This window comes from Camelus ferus, chromosome 27, assembly GCF_009834535.1.
Source record: "Camelus ferus isolate YT-003-E chromosome 27, BCGSAC_Cfer_1.0, whole genome shotgun sequence".
Classification (NCBI taxonomy): domain Eukaryota; kingdom Metazoa; phylum Chordata; class Mammalia; order Artiodactyla; family Camelidae; genus Camelus; species Camelus ferus.
This window is the reverse complement of record NC_045722.1, coordinates 729937-749529: the sequence shown is the minus strand read 5'-3', so window position 1 is coordinate 749529 and position 19593 is coordinate 729937. Positions and strand designations below refer to the sequence as shown.

The window sequence follows — 19593 nt, the reverse complement described above, 5'->3', positions numbered from 1 at the left end:
TTCTCTGAAAAAGCAGTCAAGATCACATATACTAAAATTTTACACTTCTATGCAATTATTTAAAATCAGCTACATGTATAGATTGCAGTCTCTTCAGTCTTATAAAATGAATGAATTTAACTAATCTATTCAAGTAAAATCAAAGCTTAACCACTGTAAAGATTAGATCTTCATAACTTTGAAAATTAACAAGAAAAAACTACAAATTCCTGAACAAAAATTTTATTTTTAACTGTTAGGTTTTTAGTGCATATGAAAAATTTTCGTTAACACGTGACATGAAGAGATGTTAGCACACTGAACTACAACAGAAAAATTTTATACAACTTTTGAATCACTAATGTGCTTATTTCTTCTGTGAATGAACGCAGTCAGCCTAAGTCAGCTTTGTCGTGGGTATTAAGTAGGTTTAACATTTTTATGTTATTGTTTAATAGCTTCCTAATAAGGTTTTCCGTTTCCCCTAGACTTACACAAAGTATTTTTCTCAATGTGTTGGATACTATAGTAGCTTTTGCTCTCATCCCTGGCGGAACATACCTAATATTGAAATATTCAGGTAGCCTAGATCTAGAATTATACAGCACGTTAATAACAGTTTCAACGTCGTCGGCCCCCCCGCTGCTCCGCCCTAGCGGTAACATCTGAGATTTGTACATCTTCTCCACTTTATGCTCTGCTGCGGCTGCCAGAGCAAGGCTCCGTTTGAGGTGCTCTTTGGCAGCTTCGATGTCCGCTCTGTATTCTGGCTTGAGGCTCTCAGGAAGAGGCACCCGCTGCACCTGCGCACTGATATCTGAAATTTTTTTCAGGATGCGTTCATTATACAAATCCTGTGGGTGTTCTTCAAACGTCAGTGCTTCAGACTGTTCCGCTTCGTAGTCTCCCGAGAGCTGAGGAACGTCCTCCAGCTCTGTGGCGGTGTCCACGACGGTGTTCTCCCTTGTGGGCAGTTCGGTGGCATTTGGCACTGGCTTCGGTGCCTCAGTCTGTCTTACAGGCAGCTCCGGCTCCGGCTCCGGCTCTTCTTTTTCAATGTAAGGTTCTTTCGCATGTAAAACAACAGAAATGTTATTTGGCTTAATTGACCAGAACGCTGTGCTTTTAGTGTGTTTTTCCCTCTCTACTTCCAACGTGAAGCCCCTGGTAGGGAAAGTTGTAGTTTCGTCAGTGACAGGACTGATCAACACATCGTTCTCAGCTGTGGCTTCATCGTGCGACTTCACCTCCTTAAACTTTGATACTCTCGATGCTGCAGAATTAACATTACTTGGAGTCTTTGATTTTCTCTGATGACCTGGCCCCTTGGTGGGAACACTTAGTATTAGGTTCTGTAAAACTTGCACGTAATGATTCAAGTTTTGTTCTTCGTCAGGCATCACAGTTAGTCCTTGAGGAAAAACCAGACAGAAGTGGTGTTTATTACCATGCATGACGTGCTGACAGAATCTACTGGCCTAAATTTACTTCTTATGCTAAAGTTGAGATAAAGAGCCAAGAAATAAAGCACGGTTTTTTTTTTTAAATGGAGGCCCTGGGGATTGAACCCAGGACCTCGTGCACGCTAAGCACACACTCTTCCACTAAGCTACACCCTCCCCATCTTTGACAGTCAACTCTCATTTAAATGAACAAAATCATTTTTTCAAGGTTAGTGCAGAAGTTGCATATTAACACAATTCTCTGTATGTCTTTGCTTTTACTCCCCCATATAATTTATGATTCAACAGGAAACTCACTAAGACAGAATTCTGGATTATGCTCTCCGACACAGTGGTGTGCCGTAGTAGGTCCAGTCTGGCTCACCAGAGCCAATTAGTAAATTTTTAGAAATTTTGTGAGTCAGATGGCAAATAGAGACATCATTAAAAATTAAATTATACACATTTACAATTAAATAAAATGCACTCAATACAAAGGGAATAAACATTCGAAACTCATCCCTTTCTTACTATTTTTTCTCATTTTACTATTGTTTATGCTCGTGAGAAATGCTGTGCACTGGGGTGCCACTGTTGATCTCTGTCACCTTCCTATTAAGTGATGTCAAGTAGGTAGCGTGAAGTTGACCATGGTGAGAGTATTTGCACCATGTAAATGGGCAAATGCTGTAAATTAGGGCTTACCCATCCCCCAGAAAAGCCAGTTGTGAAACATTTACCAGTGTACCACTGCCTTCAACCCAGCAAAGATCTGACTACAGCCTGTGGATCACATCCACCCAAATGTTTTTATAAATAAAGGTATTTTGGAACCTGGCCAGTCTTGCCCATTTGTTAATGTATTCTCTATGGCTGCTTTTGGCCTCAGGAGCTGAATAGTTGCAACAGAGACCATGTTGCCAAAAATGCTTACTCTTGGGCCCTTTACAGAAAAAGTTTGCTGATTCCTGATCTAAATCATCAACATTTTAGTCTTGGCTCTATTTGTACTGGCATTTTGCAGGATCTGAGTGGTAAAGTCTCTCATTTATAATGCAGAAAATAAAAGATTACTGAATATAATATTACTGAATTGAATATAATTATTGAATATAATATTATTGAAATAATATATTCTAAAATTCTGCTCAACTTCCGCAGTCCAAAGTCAGAAGGTTTTAATTTTAGGTGCTAGAATTCTGAACTGACCTCGCCACTGTCACAGACACAAAGTGACTTACTGCCTTGAGCACTGATGAGCACCTCCTGGCCGAACCCTCCCTCTGCAGGCAAAATGCAACCAGCTTTCTGCTATCCTTATCTTTGGCAAGCACAAAATAGTGCAAAAATACTTTATCTCCTTTCTCAACTCTTCTGTTACAACTTAGAAAGACCAGATGGAAGTTTAATCAAAATTGAAAGCATATTTCTTTTTTAAAAAAATCTTAATCAGAACAGTTTAGTGAGGCAATGTGATAGTGGGAAGATCCCAGACTTGTCTCCTAGAGACATAGCTTCTAACAGCAGATTCTGCATTTTGTGTCATGCTGAGAAGAGTTTTGCATATTCCAAGACACATTTGATGATGATGAGTGAAAAAAGATATAAAACATAAGGGAGGTTTTGTATGATCCTTGTAACTTTTTATGGGTCAGTGACATAGTAGCATGCATTCTGTCTGCGAATTGAGAATTTTTTTTTAATGGATTCAAAGGATAACACACCAAATTCATGCAGGTATTCGCCTCTGAGGAAAGGGAACTGGACTGAAGTTGGTCACTGAAGGAGTCTTTAGATATCTATGTTTTACTCCCTAGACACAAAATTACTTCAAAGTGAGAGGAAGTTAATATAAAATTTCTTTTTTTTCTAACTGAAGTATAATCCGTTTACAATGTGTCAATTTCTGGTGTACAGTATAATGCTTCAGTCATACATGAATATATATATTGGTTTTCATATTCTTTTTCACCGTAAGCTACTACAAGATATCGAATATAGTTCCCTGTGCTCTACAGTATAAACTTGTTTATCTATTTTATATATACTAGCCAGGATCTGCAAATCTTGAACTCCTAATTTATTCCTTCCCATCCCCTTCCCCTCTGGTAACCATAAGTTTGTTTTCTATGTCTGTGAGTCTATTTCTGTTTTGCAAATAAGTTCATTTGTCTTTTTTTTTTTTTTAGATTCCACAATGAGTGATATCATATGGTATTTTTCTTTCTCTTTCTGGGTTACTTCACTTAGTATGATGATCTCCAGAGCCATCCATGTTCCTGCAAATGGCATTATTATTTTCTATGGCTGAATAGTATTCCACTGTGTAAACATGCCATAACTTCTTTATCCAGTCATCTGTCCATGGACATTTACATTGTTTCCATGTCTTGGCTGTTGTATATAGTGCTACTATGAACACTGGGGTGCATGTGTCTTTTTGAATTACAGTTTTCTGGATATATGCTCAGGAGTGGGATTGCTGGATCATATGGCAACTCTATTTTTAGCTTTTTAAGGAATCTCCATACTGTCCTCCATGGTGGCTGCACCAATTTACATTCCCACCAACAGTGTAGGAGGGTTCCTTTCTCTCCACACCCTCTCCAGCATTTAGCATTTGTGGACTTTTTAATGATGGCCATTCTGACAGGGGTGAGGTGATACCTCAGTCTAGTTTTGATTTGCATTTCTCTAATAATTAGCAACACTGAGCATCTTTCCATGTGCCTGCTGGCCATCTGGGTATCTTTTTGGAGAAATGTCTATTTAGGTCTTCTGCTCAGTTTCTGACTGGGTTGTTTGTTTGTTTTTGTTATTAAGCTGTATAAGCTGTTTGTATAGTTTGGAAATTAGCCCATTGTCAGTTGCATCATTTGCAAACATCTTCTCCCATTCTGTAGGCTGTCTTCTCATTTTGTTTATGGTTTCCTTTGCTGTGCAAAAGCTTTTAAGATAGTTAATTTTTAAAAACTTTACTTTTTTAAAAAAAAGTATTTTTATGTGTTTTATTTGTATGGTGATTGTGTAGTTATCACAGAATACAAAACTGGAAAGTAAATAGGGCACATTCAAACCTATGCAGAATTTGAATTTTTGCACTTGAGCTAATATAGCTAAACTTTTCAAGAACTGTATTGAAAAATAAATAAATATAATGTGAAAATAGGATTTCACTTGAAATGTGTTACAAACCAAACACTTGGTTTCTTAAAAAATGTGGGTTATTATAAACCTACATAATATTGTTAAATCATAAGGACAAATAGAATTTTTCCATTAAAATGTGTTATAATTCTCTGATAATACTTAATATGAATTATATTTTATTTTTATATGAGCTTGGTTATAGTTCATGACATTATTAATTATGAGCCTGTAAACTAGAACAGTTTTAAATTAATAGCATATGTATTTAGCTAAAGGCTTTTAAAAGAAAAGGCTTGAGGTTTGGCATCAAACTGATTTTAAAGTACAATGAATGTTTCTAGTAAAATAGTGTGCACTGGTTAATTGCCTATAGCAATGAAAAATTAAAGCTGAATTTTAGACAAACTCTAAATCATTTAGAGGACTATGAAGTGAAAAAGCTCGATGGGCAGGCTCGATGGCAGAAAGGAGGGGGAAGAGGAAGGCGGCACTGCGCTGACGACAGAACAGCAGCGATCGTCCAACTGAACAGCACAGAGGAAGCGGGAGGAAAGAAGAGTGGACAGAGCCTCAGGGCCTTGTGAGACTGTAACTACAAGGTCTCACATTCATGTCATCTGAACCTTGGAAGGAAAGGAGAAAGAAAGTTGGAAGCAGTATTCAAAGACATACTAATGGCTGAAAGTTTCCCAAATTTGGCAAAAGACATGAATTTACAGATTCAAGAAGCTGAGTGAATCTCAAACAGAATAAATCCAAAGAAATCCATGTCAAGAAATATCATGGTCAAATTTCTGAAAACTCTAAAGAAAAAGAAAAAATATTGAAAGAAGTACTATGTAAATCTTGAAAGAAGCAAGAGAGAAACAATTTAAATGACAATTTGAATTCTCATGAGAAATCGTGGAGGTCAGAAGGGAACAGAATAATAATTTTCCAGTGTTGAAAGAAAAAAAAGGACTGCCAACCAAGAATTCTTTATCAAAGGAAAATATCCTTCAGAAATAAGATAACCAAGACCTCTCAGGTGAAGAAAAATTAAGATATGTTGTCACTAGAAGACCGACCACGAAAGAATGACTAAATGAAGTTCATTAAACAGAAAGGAAATGATAAAAGAAGGAATCCTGAACACTGGGACGGAAGAAAGAACAGAAAGAGCAAAAATATGGGCAAATTCAGGGGACTTTCCTTTTCTTCTTGAGTTTGCCAAATGATGTTTGACAGTTAAAACAAAAATTATAACACTGTCTGACATGGCTCTCAATGTACGTAAAGGAAATACTTACGACAATTATACTATGAACGGGAGAGGGCAGAGGGAGGCAAGGTTTCTACCTTTCACTCCAACTGGTAAAACGCTGACACCGAAAGATCGTGGTGAGTCACGTACACATAATATAACACCCAGGTGATACAAAAGAACACACTCAAAAACACTGTAAGATGGAATTCTAAAAAAAAAATTGTATCTCTTAGTATAAGATGGGTGCTATCTGATCATGTATTTAAAATGCAATTTATGTTTTAAAAAACGAAGGCCTTAAAGCCCAGTAATGTTGTTAATTTAAACATGTGGTTTGGTGTAGGAATAAATACCTGGTAAGTTGAAGGTAGCAGCAAAATATTCCATATAACTGGGGGAAACCTAGTAGCTCAGTAAACAATGAAAGATAAATTTTTAAACTTTCATATAAAGACAAAAAAGTTAAAGTTCAATGGAATACATCTGATCTTTGTGCTTTAAGAACTCCTATGTTTTAACTTTGCCCTTGGCCTGTAATCTTGATATGGCAATTGGTGACTGCACTCAAAATCTGACCAAGAATCATGGATGCTCATTTTTTTAAAAGATGCAAATATAACTAGGATGTTTATTACCACAAGTGTGAAAACCAGAATGGTCTTATCAGCACTCTTGTGTATAAAGCTTAACGTAAACCCACATGTAGAATCATTTATAGGCAGACCAGACTCTGGCTGAATGTCCTTAACTCTGGAGAACAGATTGCTTATATTTTCCCTTCACGAAGTGAGCTCACAAAGAACAGACTTCCCATATTTCACAGACGTTAAGCGTTGCAAGTAAGAATTAATACCTGAAAGCTGTTGTCATGTAAGAACCGACAGCTAAAACACCAACACCTTCGAATTAAAGTGAACTTGAATAACTGAGCTAAAGTACTCCCAGCTCAAATCAAAGTTGTAGTACCTGTGCTTCGTTAGAGGGTGTACTCAAAGAACGATCACAAAAAGAAACACTGCATCTTATTCTCCATCTGGTAGTTTTTCTATAATTTGTTAATTCAAATTTCAATTTTGCTGACAGGTAAAACAAACAAACATTTATGTTCATATTAATTAAGCATTCTAGTTAAAGAAATGTAACTGTAGGGTTGGGGGGAAGGGAAATAGGGGACAAACTTTCAGGTATAAGACAAACAAAGCCTCAGGATCGAGTGTGTAATATGGTGACTAGGTTGATGACACACAAAGAGGTAAAGACGTGAGGTGGTGTGTGTTAACTGACTCAATGGTGGGAATCCTTGCACAAGACATACACATGTCAAATCACCGCAGTGTACTCTTTAACATTACAAATCTTACTAGTCAATTACGCCTCAATGACGCTAAAAAGAAGAAATGTAACTTTCTGGCTCTGCATTTCTTGGTAGCTATGCTCTCAGATAGTCGCTTCCTTCCCAGACTCAACACGGGCTCACCCTGTGTGATGCTGGCCCATTACAGGACGTTGGCAAGTCTGACACAGCACAGGCTTGGTAAGAGTGTGTATGCTGGGGGCCTATACAGCTCCATCCTGGAAGCAAGCTGCCATGGGATAAAGACACTTGGGCTAGACCACTGAACCATGAGAAGTCATGCAGAGAGAGACCCTGCAAGATGAGAAGCTGTGCTGGACGTTCTCAACCAAGCCGAGCTTCCAGCTGAACACAAGCTGTACGAGTAACCTCAGTGCCACCACGTGCGCAGAAGAGCTGCCCGGCTGAGTTCAGACAACGTGTTATTTCTTGAGAAATAACAGAATTTGGGGGTAATCTGTCACGCTGCAACAGATAACCAAAACAGCTTCACTATAACTGTTTTGAGAAAGAAATACAAATTTAGTTTAGGTGAAGAGTTAAACATCAAAAAGTTATCTAATGCGTAATGTCAAAACGTAATGAGCCAAAACAAATTCATGACCTTGACATGCACCTCTTCTAGTTCTGCTGAGTGAAATGACCCCAGTAACAGTATCATCCCAGCACTGACACACGTCCTCAGCACTGTGTCTCTAACGCCGTGCTCTACGTTGTCTCCTCAGAAGGATGGTTAACTCCATTCCAGTCACAGGACATATAAAGTGGTCTTGGTACAACAGGTTAATGTCAGAAAACAAGTCTTAAAAGCACGTGAGATTCTATCAAAAAAACATACAAGGCAGCTCAAAAGAACAGAAAGGCAGGACTTTTTCCCATAAAATATTAATAGACAGGCTAATGAACGACTATACCCCTAAAGGTCACCCTCTGGACACTGACATTAGACGACATGCTCCTCATGATCTAAAACATTAACGAGGTGTGTTCCCTTCTCGGGTTTGATAGACCCCCTCCAAGAACTGTGGCCTTGGGCCTGGAAACAGCGTGACATGAACTTGCAGCACCAGAACCAGGAGAGTTTTACCTTTTGAATGTACTGAAATAAGAGGAATCTGCTTTTCCTTTCCATTTTTCCTTTTCAATTCCAGTCAGTTGCCAACAGATTTGAGTAATTATTGCCTTACTACTTCGCTTGCCTTCTGTGGTCCATCAGGACGAAGGCCTTCCTAAAAACAGATAGATGCCAAAGACTCACATATTGAGCCTTCTTTTAACCCCATCTAGAGAACCAAGCTAAGAGGTCTTGTTATCCTAGCTTAAAACAATCCTGTATCATTAGCTCTACGCTGGCTGATGTACCCAAAGAGATGACCAGGGAAAAAAACAGTTATTCGTGACACCCCACCAAAAAGCCCTCAAACTAATATTTCACATTCTTGTGTTCGTAGCTTCAGGCCCATGAATATTTAGTGACTTAAAATTATAAAAGGCAAATTATATAATTTATTTTAACAATATTTTAATAGTAGTTAATAGGTAGTTAAAGTACTTATGTAACTATTTTATTTAGAAATTATAGTTTTTTAAAAAAGCAAAAAGCATTCTCTTTAAAAATAAGAAAGCAAGTTGTACAGTGCAAATGCATTAAAGAGGCACTGGTTTTAAAAATTGGAAAAAACCTAAAACCATGGAAAAATCAGATATAAGGAAATTAACTGAAGGTATATAAATTTAAGTGTATAGTGAAAAGGTGTTGATCCAGCACCATCAGGACATATATGTTTGTAGGGAGTGCAGACTGCTGGACACCCACGTCTCATTGGTACCAAGCTGAATTCAGACTAAACCAGTACCAGCCAAACTTGAGTTGGGCCTATTAAAAAGGTACAGGCAGCTACAAGAAGTACAGAGATTTTCAACAAATGTAATTATTTAATAGAAGTAATGTTTGTATAAGATAACCTCAAAACTGTGTTAGTATTCAGAAAAAAATTATTAAAGATGCACTTTTCATTATGAAAACCTATGTGACTTTTCTTTGGCATCAGAGAGCAATTTTTATATGACTCTCGTGCCAATATTGTTGGGACAGTGGACATATAAAATAAAAAACACACGATTAATTTAAATCAAACACAATGATAAGTCGGGGTTCACAGAGAAAGCAACCATGTTAGTTAGCATTGCCCTATATATCCCTTAATCCACTTCTGTGGAAAAGACGTAAGTCACATTTTCTAAGATATCCTCTATGATCTATGACCTGTATGTATTTTCCTGTGTCTTATATCATCTGTATCTTCAACACACGTCATTCCTTTTTCTGAGAAGCATCTTTTCATTTCCTACAAGCCTTAAGAAAGTTTAGGTAAGAGGGCACGAACAAAAAGCACAGGCCGTGAAACTACGCAGCTAGGCCGGAGACTGCCCGGAGGTGAGCACCCAGCAGGCTCCGAGAATGCTGTGTGACAGCACTCACGTCGCCTCGGCGGACGTCTCCACGTATGTGACCCCCTGACCTACAACCCCCAAGCGCAGTAACTGGTGTCAGTAACGGCGGCCCCTGGACAGCAAGAAAAGGTAGTATCTTTGGTATGTGCTGTCTTCGACAACAAGAAAGGCAAGTTTTGCAAAGATTTTGTTTAAAACAACTAACCCGTAAGCGCCGGCAGCGGCCAGTTATCCAGGGCACTTGATTCAGAGTTTTATCGTTACTACCTACAATTTAGGTTGTGCTGTGTTTTCACTATTGAAATCTAATTTTTAACTAAGGCTTTTTAACAAGTCTGAAATACATAGCCAGCAAGCACTGCGGTACGTTTTTCACACCTACCCGATAAATTTTATTTGTTCAGGTAAACCAAAGCCCAGGGTTACCAACTGCTGCGACGCACAGCAGGTAGACCAGATGAGCGAGCTCACAGCCCTGCCCGGAACGCCGGACGCCAGGCACTGGACTCGGGCGCCGAAATGCCGCTAGGTGCCCGCTGATGTTCACACCGCAGTCTCCGGACCGCGAATATGACCCTACGGTTTTCAGCTGCTGGGGAGGGAGGCACAGGTGGAAAGTCGTAATTCTGCTCAGCCGGTGGGGCGCACAGCGGGCCGGCGACTGTCCAGCAGCTGCCCGCGAGCCACACGGCCTCCGCGTCTCCCACGTCTACCCGCGAGGCTGAGCTCGGCCGGCAAAGGGCCGGACAGCGAGGAGCGCAGGTTCCGCTCCGCCGTCAAGGGCGGCGAGCGGCCGGGACAGCACACCGGGGACGCGCCGGCCGTGCGCCGAGAACGTCGCGCACCAGGACGCCGGGGCCGCAAGCTTCTGCTCACGTCCGAGAGGCTGCGCCCGGGCTGAAACCGCAACACCCGCCCACCCGGCGCGCCCGCCTTGCATCACACACACCGGCGCGCCTGCGGCGACCTCGGGTCAGCGGCCCGGGGAACACGGGCCTCTCTGCGGGGCGCGGGAGAGGCAGAGGCCCGCTCGCCCACCGTACCCAGCTCGGAGCCCCGGTCTCACTGGGGGCCCTCGGGCCCGGCCACGGCCGGGGTCACCGCCTGGGTCACGGCCGGGTCACGGCCGGGTCACGGCCAGCAGAGGGCAGGTGCTGGAGGAGGGCGGCGTGGCGCGGCGCGGCGCGGGCGGGCGGGCATGGCCGCACCTCGCCCAGGGCTGGCCCGGGCAGGGCCGCCAGGGACGCAGGTGGGGGCCGGGCAGGGACGAGCCGGGTCTCGAGCGGCCCGAAGCCGGGGGCTCCGCACGAACACACCCGGCTGCCGCCTCGGGCGCCACTCACTCGGGTACGCCGGCGCGGATGAAGGCCATACCAACAGCGCAACCAGCAGGACGAAGCACTTCATGGGCATCGTCCACAGCACACCGCCATGCGTCGGGAACGTCCTGGGCCACCAGGCGGGGACCTCAGGCAGGAAGGGAACGGCGTCGGCGGCCGAGGGCCCCTCAGGACCGAGCGCCCACAACGGTCGCCCCAGCGCGCATGCGCAGCGGGGTGGGGGCGGGGCGTGAAGGCCGAGGCCCCGCCCCGCGTGTCACGTCCAGGGCGGGGCCACCGCGCGCGGCGCCCCGCGCCCTGTGCACGTGCTTGCGAGGCCTGGGACCAGGCAACCCCGGGCTTCGAGGGGGGGGGCCTGCGGGGGGCGGCTCACCTGGGAACCTGCACTCGTGTCCCTGCCTAAGACATGGTCCCTGAGCAGGGGGAAGCGTCTCATGGGAGAGACGAAGCACCTGGCCGTTACAGCAGGTGGAAGTGCCACTGACGGGGAAGCACAGGGCACCGTGCAGCGCAGAGGAGGTCTCCCCATTCAAAAGCGTGCAGAGGCGCGAAGCTTGGAGCTCCCTGTGAACTGAAAATAGTTCGGTCTAACTGCACGGGAGGCAGGGGCAGTTGTTGGAGGTGAGGGAAGAGAGGTGGAAGCACTAAAGCCACCTTAAGGGGCTTGGATTTGTTTTGTTTTTTTAATAAGACTGTGTTCCATTTTTTGGGAAATAGAAAATGATCGCTATGGAGAACAGATCGGTGATCGTCGGGGGTTAGGGATGCGAAAGGGCTTGACTATAAAGGGATTGCATGAGCGGCTTGGGGGCGATGGATTGTTGTGGGGGCCTCAGAATCTATACATGTGTTCAAAATCATAGAACTGTAGAATCAACTTTACTTTATGGCAGGTTTTAAAAATTTTTATAGACACCCACATCTCTACCTGAAGCAGCAAGGGGCTTGGATTTTATTCTGAGGCTGTGGGGAGAGACTGCAAGGTCGTGGGCTGGAAAAGGTGTAATTAGATTTGCATTGCAGAAAGCTTACTCTCCTGGCAGCGTCAAGAAGGGGTTGGAGGGAAGCAAGACTAGAGCCAGGAAGCCAAGTTAGGAGGCTGATCCAGTAGTCTAGGCACCATTCACTGATATGGACTTGGACTCAGAGTAGCCGAGGACAGAAGACACGTGGACAGATCTGAGAGAGACTCGGAGCTAGAATCAACAAGACCAAGACATTAATTGAATGTGAGGAATGAGGAAGGAGGGGATGATGCGCATGTTCCTGGCTTGGGCACCTTGCCTGTGGTGTGAGATGGGCTTGGGACCTACCACACTAGTGGCCTGTCCAGGGAGCGGATGCGTGGAGGGCCCTGGAGGTAGCCGAGATGGCATCAACACCTAGAAGTGGGCATAAGCAAGACTGCCTGAGGAGAGGGTTGAGCAAGAAAGTCATCAGCCTAAGACAGAAGCATGAGAGGCTAGAGAGCGGAGGACAGACCCGCAAAGGAGACTGAGTGTGGGGAGAAACCCAGGAGAGCACAGACACTTCCAGGAGGAGGGGAGTCCCAGGCTGTCAAACGCTTCTGAGAAGTCGAACAAGAAAAGGACTTAGATTTAACAACAAGATCTTTGGCAGAAGTGTTTTCCGTGGAGCGGTTTGGGCAGAAGCCAGACCACAAAGAGTTGAGGAATAGGAGTAAAAGGTGAGGGAGCAGTGACAGCTAATACAGACACTTGTTCAAGATCGGTGCAGGAGTCTTTAATGTGCTCCCCTGGTGCTTAATCCAGTGCAGCAGCCTTCTGGAATTAAACAGAACCATTTGGAAAGCAATTTGGAATATGTAACAAAAGCCTTAACATAATACGACTACTAATGATATAAACTCAGAGTGGGTATTGTGTCCTGAGACAGCCACAATGGGTCACCTACAACACGATGAAAAAAATAAGAGAGTGGTAAATTATGCTTGTTGGCTAGAGTACTGGGCAACTATTAAAACAGCTCTCACAAAGCACACCGAGCTGGGGAAGCGCTCCAGTGGTGGTGGGTCGTCGCTGAGGTACCAGCGCAGGCCCCAGCCTCCCTGGCTTCCTTGTCCTGGTACCTTCATCCCACCTTTGAGATGCCAGTGATTACCTTGATGCACTTGCCTCCGGGAAGGGCATCTAGACTCTCGGAGACTTAAAAGAGGGGCTGAATTTTTTTCAATTCATGGTGGGGCTGAAAGTCAAGGCATTTTTGTAGGAGCTACTGCTTAGGTAAAAAGTTTTGTTCATTTGTTTTGCTGGTGTTTTTCGTGGACATGCTTGGCTTGGAATATCAAAAGCCGAGGAAGCGGGCAGACAGGAGGGTCAAAACCATAGATTAGGGGTGTGTTCAGGAGATGTAAGTTCTGCTTCCCCATGCGGGTAAAATTTCTGGGAGCAGAGAAGGGAGTTTGCAGTTTGCAGACAGAACCCCCAGCGGGTATGGAGGCTGCAAAGATTGTTTGTATCTCCCTTCCTGGGGGCAGAGTTCAAGGGAATTGGGTGGGGCGGCCTTTAAGTGAGAGCTTTAAATAAGGTATCTGTTTGTTAGGCCCAAAGTTAGGTTTTTTATTTTGGGTTTTTTTTTTTAACTTGTTTGTTTACATAAATCATGTAAGAACTTAGTAGCTCTCACCTCATGGACCATCAGAAGGGGCATGGTGAAATGGCTGAGTTACAGTCTCACTGTGGAATTCTAGTTTAAAAAAATGAGTTTTAACTCTATGTACTAACATAGAAACATCTCCAAAATATGGCGTTGAATTTTTTAAAAAGTGCAGAAAAACAACATATCCATTTATGTAAAATCACAGTTAACGTGTTTACACATATACACCAGAAACCATCCTGGAAGGAGAGACAGCAAGTTGAGAGCACTGCTTGCTTCTAGGAAAGGAAATGAGACCAGTGGAGAGCAGGGGGTTTTAAAGAGAGATTTCCCTCTAAATATGTTTCTTACCCTTAACTTTTTCCACGCGTGTGTTGCTCATGTAATAGAAAATAAACACAGTAACGTTTTATAAAATCTGGAGGCTTGGAGAAGGAGGCAGTGGTAGAAATACGTGTCTCATACTTCGTGCTTTCTCCTGCTGACGCCACGAAGTATTTTTAAAGTGGCTAATTCACTACCGGTCAGAAAGCATTTAGCCTTCATCCCTGCTTCCCCTCTGGATCATTTAGCTTATATGACTTTTTCCCTCAGGTGTGTGTTTTTATCTCCCCATTATGGCTGTTCTTCTGCCTCTCATTTCACACAGCACCTTTGGGGGCTCAGTAAAGACTTAGTAAATGAGTAACAGCTCAGGCTCTTCCAGCCTCAAGGTAGAGAGTCCTTCCTCCTGTGCCCAACCTCCCAGACTCACCAAAATCCTGCTGTGTTTCCAGGCTCAGACACCACATCTGCTGGGAACCCACCCCTCCCTGGTCCCTCTGATTAGAATGTGTGGTGTCCCCCCTGCCCCGTACATCCATGATGCTACGTTGCAGCATTATTTGTTTGCATGACTGTGTCTCATGCTTCTGTAAGTCTGGCTTCTCTAGCTCAAGGCCTCCGAGCACAGGGGACCAAGCTGAAGTCATCCTGCCACAGCTGTGCTAAAGCCGTGTGTTCACTGGGTGCTCAATAGATGAATGTTTGGGTTCAGTTAAAATTTAAAGGTTGGGAATTTTATACAGGCTCTTACAGAATCTTAAAAGGAGGTAAGAGTGGTAACCAGCACGGAGGTAACAGCCAGCACAGTTTTCAGTCTCAGAAAAGAATGCCGCAGCCCTGAGTGTCTGAGACTCCATCTCTCAAGCACAGGTGCAGTGAACGGCAGGTGGTTTCGGCAGCAGCTCTTTGCAGACCTCTGCAAGTCGTTCTGGACAAGAAATCCCTAAGTGTGGAGTTCCCTGTCAAGCGGAATACACCCGCTTCCGTGCCCATCGATGCTGTGGTGACTTACTAGCACCAGGGGTCATCGCCTTTGAGGACAAGCCACGTTAAATGTGGCATCTGGTTGTTTTAATCTGTTTCAAGTCTTTTTTTCAGCGAAGCACAGGGTTTGGCTCACTCTCCCTTTCTGTCCCTACCTCAGTCTGTAAACCTTCCAGAGTGTATCTAAAGCTCCCATTTACCTACTCTCCATTCTTCCTTTTGCTAACCCAGTGGATTTGAATTAACAGGCTGGGAGACATGTCTTTCCCCCTGGAGGAAGAGGCACACTTGGGAGATCCTGCCTCCTTTATCACAGGCCACTTCCCCAGTCCCTGCCGCTGCTCCTACTGTTCCCCGGGACCCGTGCACAGGGTAGCTCTGACCACAGCCCTGGCCTTCTTAATGCCAATGCAATTTCAGATCTCAGGTCTCAAATGTCACTTCCTAACGGCACTTGGCATGGTGCCTGGCAAAATGCTTGAAATTCGATATTTATTAAATGACTGAATAAATGCATGAACCCACCCATCTCCCTATCCATCCAACCACTCTGCCATCTAAAGTCACCGTGACGTCAGCAGCAGAGCACTGCGGCTCCGTCGGAGAAGGGCTTCAGCCAGCCGGGGGCAGCAGAGCCTCACCGTGTTGGGGAGGGCTCTGGCAGTGTCTGGGAGTGTCACTTCAGAACGTCCCTCCGGCCGCAAGTCTCGGAGCAGAATTCGGAGTTTGTTGTGCTGGAGCACGTCTTGCTACTGGAGTGTGTTTCGTCTTAATCTCATGCCTTGCTTTCTAAATGCACCAGACAGCATGTAAAAATACTTAAAATGATTACGTAACAGTAGCCTTTGTTCTCCAAGTGAGATTCTCTCCACTGCAGGCTGCCTAGAGGAAGGGGGCACATCCAGTCCTCCTCTGTTCAAACTGCCTCACAGGCAGCTACACTGCAGACGAACCGGGGCTGAAATCAGTTTGTAAAATGAGACCTGAAGATGCACAACAGACGCAGGCGGCCCTCTTGACAGCTTCTGCCCTACTCGAGGTGGGCAAAGCGTGCCTCTTTTTCACAGTCCAGGACTCTGGATTGTCTCCGTGGGACGGACAGTTCTGTTTTGTTTTAATAAGCGGATGGCAAAGAAGTCCCAGAACAGAGATGGGACTAGTGGGAAGGGGTCCCAGGCGTGTGCACTCAGAGTGCTTTCACTTCTGTCCGGGAACACCCTCCCACTTTCCTTCCTTTTGGCTCCCCGAAGTCCATGTGTAGCCCCGTGGAAGTCTGGGGAGGTAAATGGTGACTTACAGAGACATCAGAACAATGAGTTACTGCTCCACGGATCTGTCCATCCGGGGTCCTGGGATTCTCAATATACACTGACTCTGACGTCACTTCATTTTTGAAAAAGGGAATACGTCCCCAAGGAAAAGGAAGACTCGTGGGGACAGGACCGCGTCTTTTTGTGTCTGTGTCTCGGGGCTTTCCCAGCGCCCGCCAGAGTGTGGACCCTCTAAGAGTTTGCTAAGTAACGTGAGAGACTTTCTGGCTGACGCTACCAAACCAATACCCAGTCTTACCTGAGGTAAGAGGAACCTTGATGTCTGTGGACCCCATTTTCCCTACCCCTTCCATATTTGAGCACTGGCTTTAGTCTAAACCTTGCAATTCTCCATGCCCTCTTGCACCCACAAGCACACTGAGACAAGCGGGGCTCAGGCTGAGATTCGGCCAGGTCACCCAGCCATGTCCTGATACAGCGAGACGACGAAATCCTTAGGTCTTTTGACCCCAAGCACAAGCAAGCTTTGCACTGACTGTTCCATCTCGTGGAGCCTTTCTCTAGCTCCAGCGGTGGCTCTCAGTCCTTACTGTGCTGTAGAATTAGCGCAGAGCTTTAAAAAAGCTCTTTCTGTGTTAGTAGTCCCTGTTCTTTCCTACTGTTCTCCAGTCGCACTCCGTCTGCTTGTTCATGGTTTCCTCGGCTCTTTGAGAATATGAATGACCGTTGATTTAAGGTCTTCTTCTAGTAAGTTCGGTAACTTCCCTAGGGACAGTTTCTGTTAATGTTTTCTGTGACTGAGCCATACATTCTTGTTTCTTTTTGTGCTTCATAATTTTTTTTGAAAACTGAACATTTTGAATATTATACCGTGGCAACTCTGGAAACCAGATTGTTCCCTCCTTCAGTGTTTGTTTCTGTTGCTTGCTGTGGGCTCAGCTGCCTGTTTGCTGAGTTATTTTTCCAAGCTGTTCTGCAGTTTGTGACCCTTGTTACATGTGGTCCCTGAAGTCTCTGTTCTTTAGCTTCTGCTCGGCTGGTATCTGACAGAGTTCCTTGAATGCCAGGACCTGAATGGGAGAGACACAGAGACACAGAGACCCAGAGAGAGGAAGGCCTCTCCTCGTCTTTGCCCACGGGCCCGGCCCCAGGGCCGTCCCTCAGTGCTCCTTCACCTTCTGTCAGCTCCCAGTGGCTCCGGCCAAGGCTTCCAGGATAAGCTGAACCGCAGGGATGAAAGAAGACACTCTTGTCTTGATTCTAATCTTAAGGCAAAAACTTTCAGTCTTGCATGATTGAGTGTGATGTTAGCTGTGGGAGTTTTATAAATGCCCTTCTTCTGTTGTTGTTTTCTTGTCAAGCCCATACAGAACCACTGGTCTGATTACAAAAAAAAGAGAGAGACTAAATGTTGAAAGTGGAAAGGACCTCCAAGTTTAATTCTCCCACTGTAAAGACAGAGAAGCTGAGGCCCAGAGAAGACGTCTTACCCACGTTTACTAGGGTTGTTGAGGCAGCACTTGGGCCAACAATAATAAAGACTATGATGCATTGCCTGTCTGCTGAATGTCGGTCACCACGCCAAATAGCAGTGTCTTGTTCACTCTTCACGTTAATCCTGGGAGGTAGGCACCGTTACCTGCATGTTGTGAATGAGTAAGCTGGAGCTTGGAGAGGGCGAGAGGATCGTTCAGGCTGATGAGCTAATAAGCTGAAGAGCTGCTGAGTCTGGGTGGTCTTGTTACGTCAGGAAGTAAGGACGCTTCCAGAGGCTTGTAAAGGTTTGTCAGAGAACAAGCCAACTTGAAAATGCTCTAGGCTAAACATGTAGCAACGTGAACATCAAAAAATACTTAATGCAATTGGTTGAAATATTTAGAATTCATAATGATATTATGTTATAGATCCATAATGCCACTCAAATAAGATAAAACAACAAACTCACTTGCTACCAGGGGTAGTTGCTCTAACGTTAACTTTGAAATTCTGTAGCTACTTTCTTACTTTGAAAATAGGTTTTTATTTATCCAGATGCCTAATTCCTTTCCTTTCCCACTTTTTCATTAGGAATTGTTGCTGGGATGATCAAATAAACTTTGTCGATGAGGGAGAGTCTTAGGTACAGAAGAATGCAAGATAATAAATGTAAAGGAAATAACAGAACTAGGAAATGAATTCACAGCCCCTTAATGAACTGGTTGATTCAGGCAAGAATCAACAAAGGATGTTAAATGCATTCAGTGAAAGATTGATGGGGAACCGGTGTCCCGCACGTTTGCAAAATTCCACCTCGCAGAATAGGTGCTAAGCGTGAGCAGGAAGATGTAACTGTATAATCCTGGGATCCGGTTGTTATGGTCTTGACCCAAGGGTCAGTCTTCGCCTGGCAGGCGTGGAGACAACGAGCTCACGTGCCTTCTGACACGATGAGATGTGGAGTGCACGTCACCACCTATGGAGTGATTTTTTTTTTTTTTTTTGGCCAAAAGATATTTAACTTTTTGCTGAAAGGAAGTGGAAGCGACGAAGAACTCACGCTGCTCTGAGGAAGCAGCAGGCGAACCCAGATGAGGGCTTAACGAGCGAACGCTGAGGCAACACACGCTGAAGAAACGCACCACAAAACAACAAGTGACTAAACCAGCCATGAAGATGCTCCGAGCACAGCTGGGAAACCTTGAATAGCTTCTGGACATTAGATTACACGAAGGAACTGTTGTTCCTGTTGTTAGAGATGCTAACGTTACTGTGTCCACGTAGGGAAAGGTACGAGCTTTTTAGAGATGCTTTCTGCGTCTCGGGTGAACTGTGATAATATCTGTATTCATGGCATCTTAACAAGATCCGTGTGGAACACACGGCAAGTGCTGACGACTGTTAACTCTGCATCCGTGCGGCAGCTCCTCAGGTCACCTTCTTTTATCCCCAGTGCTCCACCTGCCTCCCTCCCCGACCCTCCTCACCCAGGCACTTCAGCTGTCCTGAGAAACACGACTTTCCCACTTCTAATGTTTCCTCTTGTTGACCCAGTGACATAAATACGTCGTCATCTTCAGTCACCCAGGGACATGCTTGTCCACTTAGGGGGAGGTCAGAGTCGGACCGGGGAAGGCCTGCCTCCAACTTCACGGGCCGTTTGCCAGAAGGGCAAGGACCCCGGGGTGACTAGTACACCACCTTGACCTGGTTAACTCCAACTCGTCAGACCTCACTTCAAAGATGAATTCCTTAGGCCAGACTTCGCTGGCCCCGGGAGAGCCCAGGCCGCCCTGTCCTCGGCTCTGACACCTGGTGAAGAGCTGTGTGCTTGCTGTTCTGTGGTCTGTTACCTCCACGGGGACGGAGGACCGGCCTTTCCTGGCTCATCCTCTCTTTCCACAGTGCTCAGCCCCTCGTGTGAGCTCAGTAACGTCTGGGGAAGTGAATCAAA

The 19593-nt window shown here is 44.8% G+C and overlaps 1 protein-coding gene across 4 annotated transcripts; it reads right to left on the bottom strand.

Moving 5' to 3' along the window:
* Positions 1–206: 206 nt before the first annotated feature.
* On the bottom strand, positions 207–19593 carry SPESP1 (sperm equatorial segment protein 1). 4 transcript variants are annotated; one of them, XM_032468997.1, is made up of 2 exons: positions 19493–19593; positions 207–1390 (listed from the first exon to the last, which is right to left on the bottom strand). In XM_032468997.1, exons 1-2 carry the CDS (start codon positions 19527–19529, stop codon positions 372–374), a joined length of 1056 nt encoding a protein of 351 aa, XP_032324888.1. In that variant the 5' UTR covers positions 19530–19593; the 3' UTR covers positions 207–371. The 4 variants fall into 4 exon arrangements, with proteins under 4 accessions (XP_032324888.1, XP_032324887.1, XP_032324889.1 ...); XM_032468996.1 differs by lacking the exon at positions 19493–19593 and adding an exon at positions 10969–11153; XM_032468998.1 differs by lacking the exon at positions 19493–19593 and adding an exon at positions 10008–10918.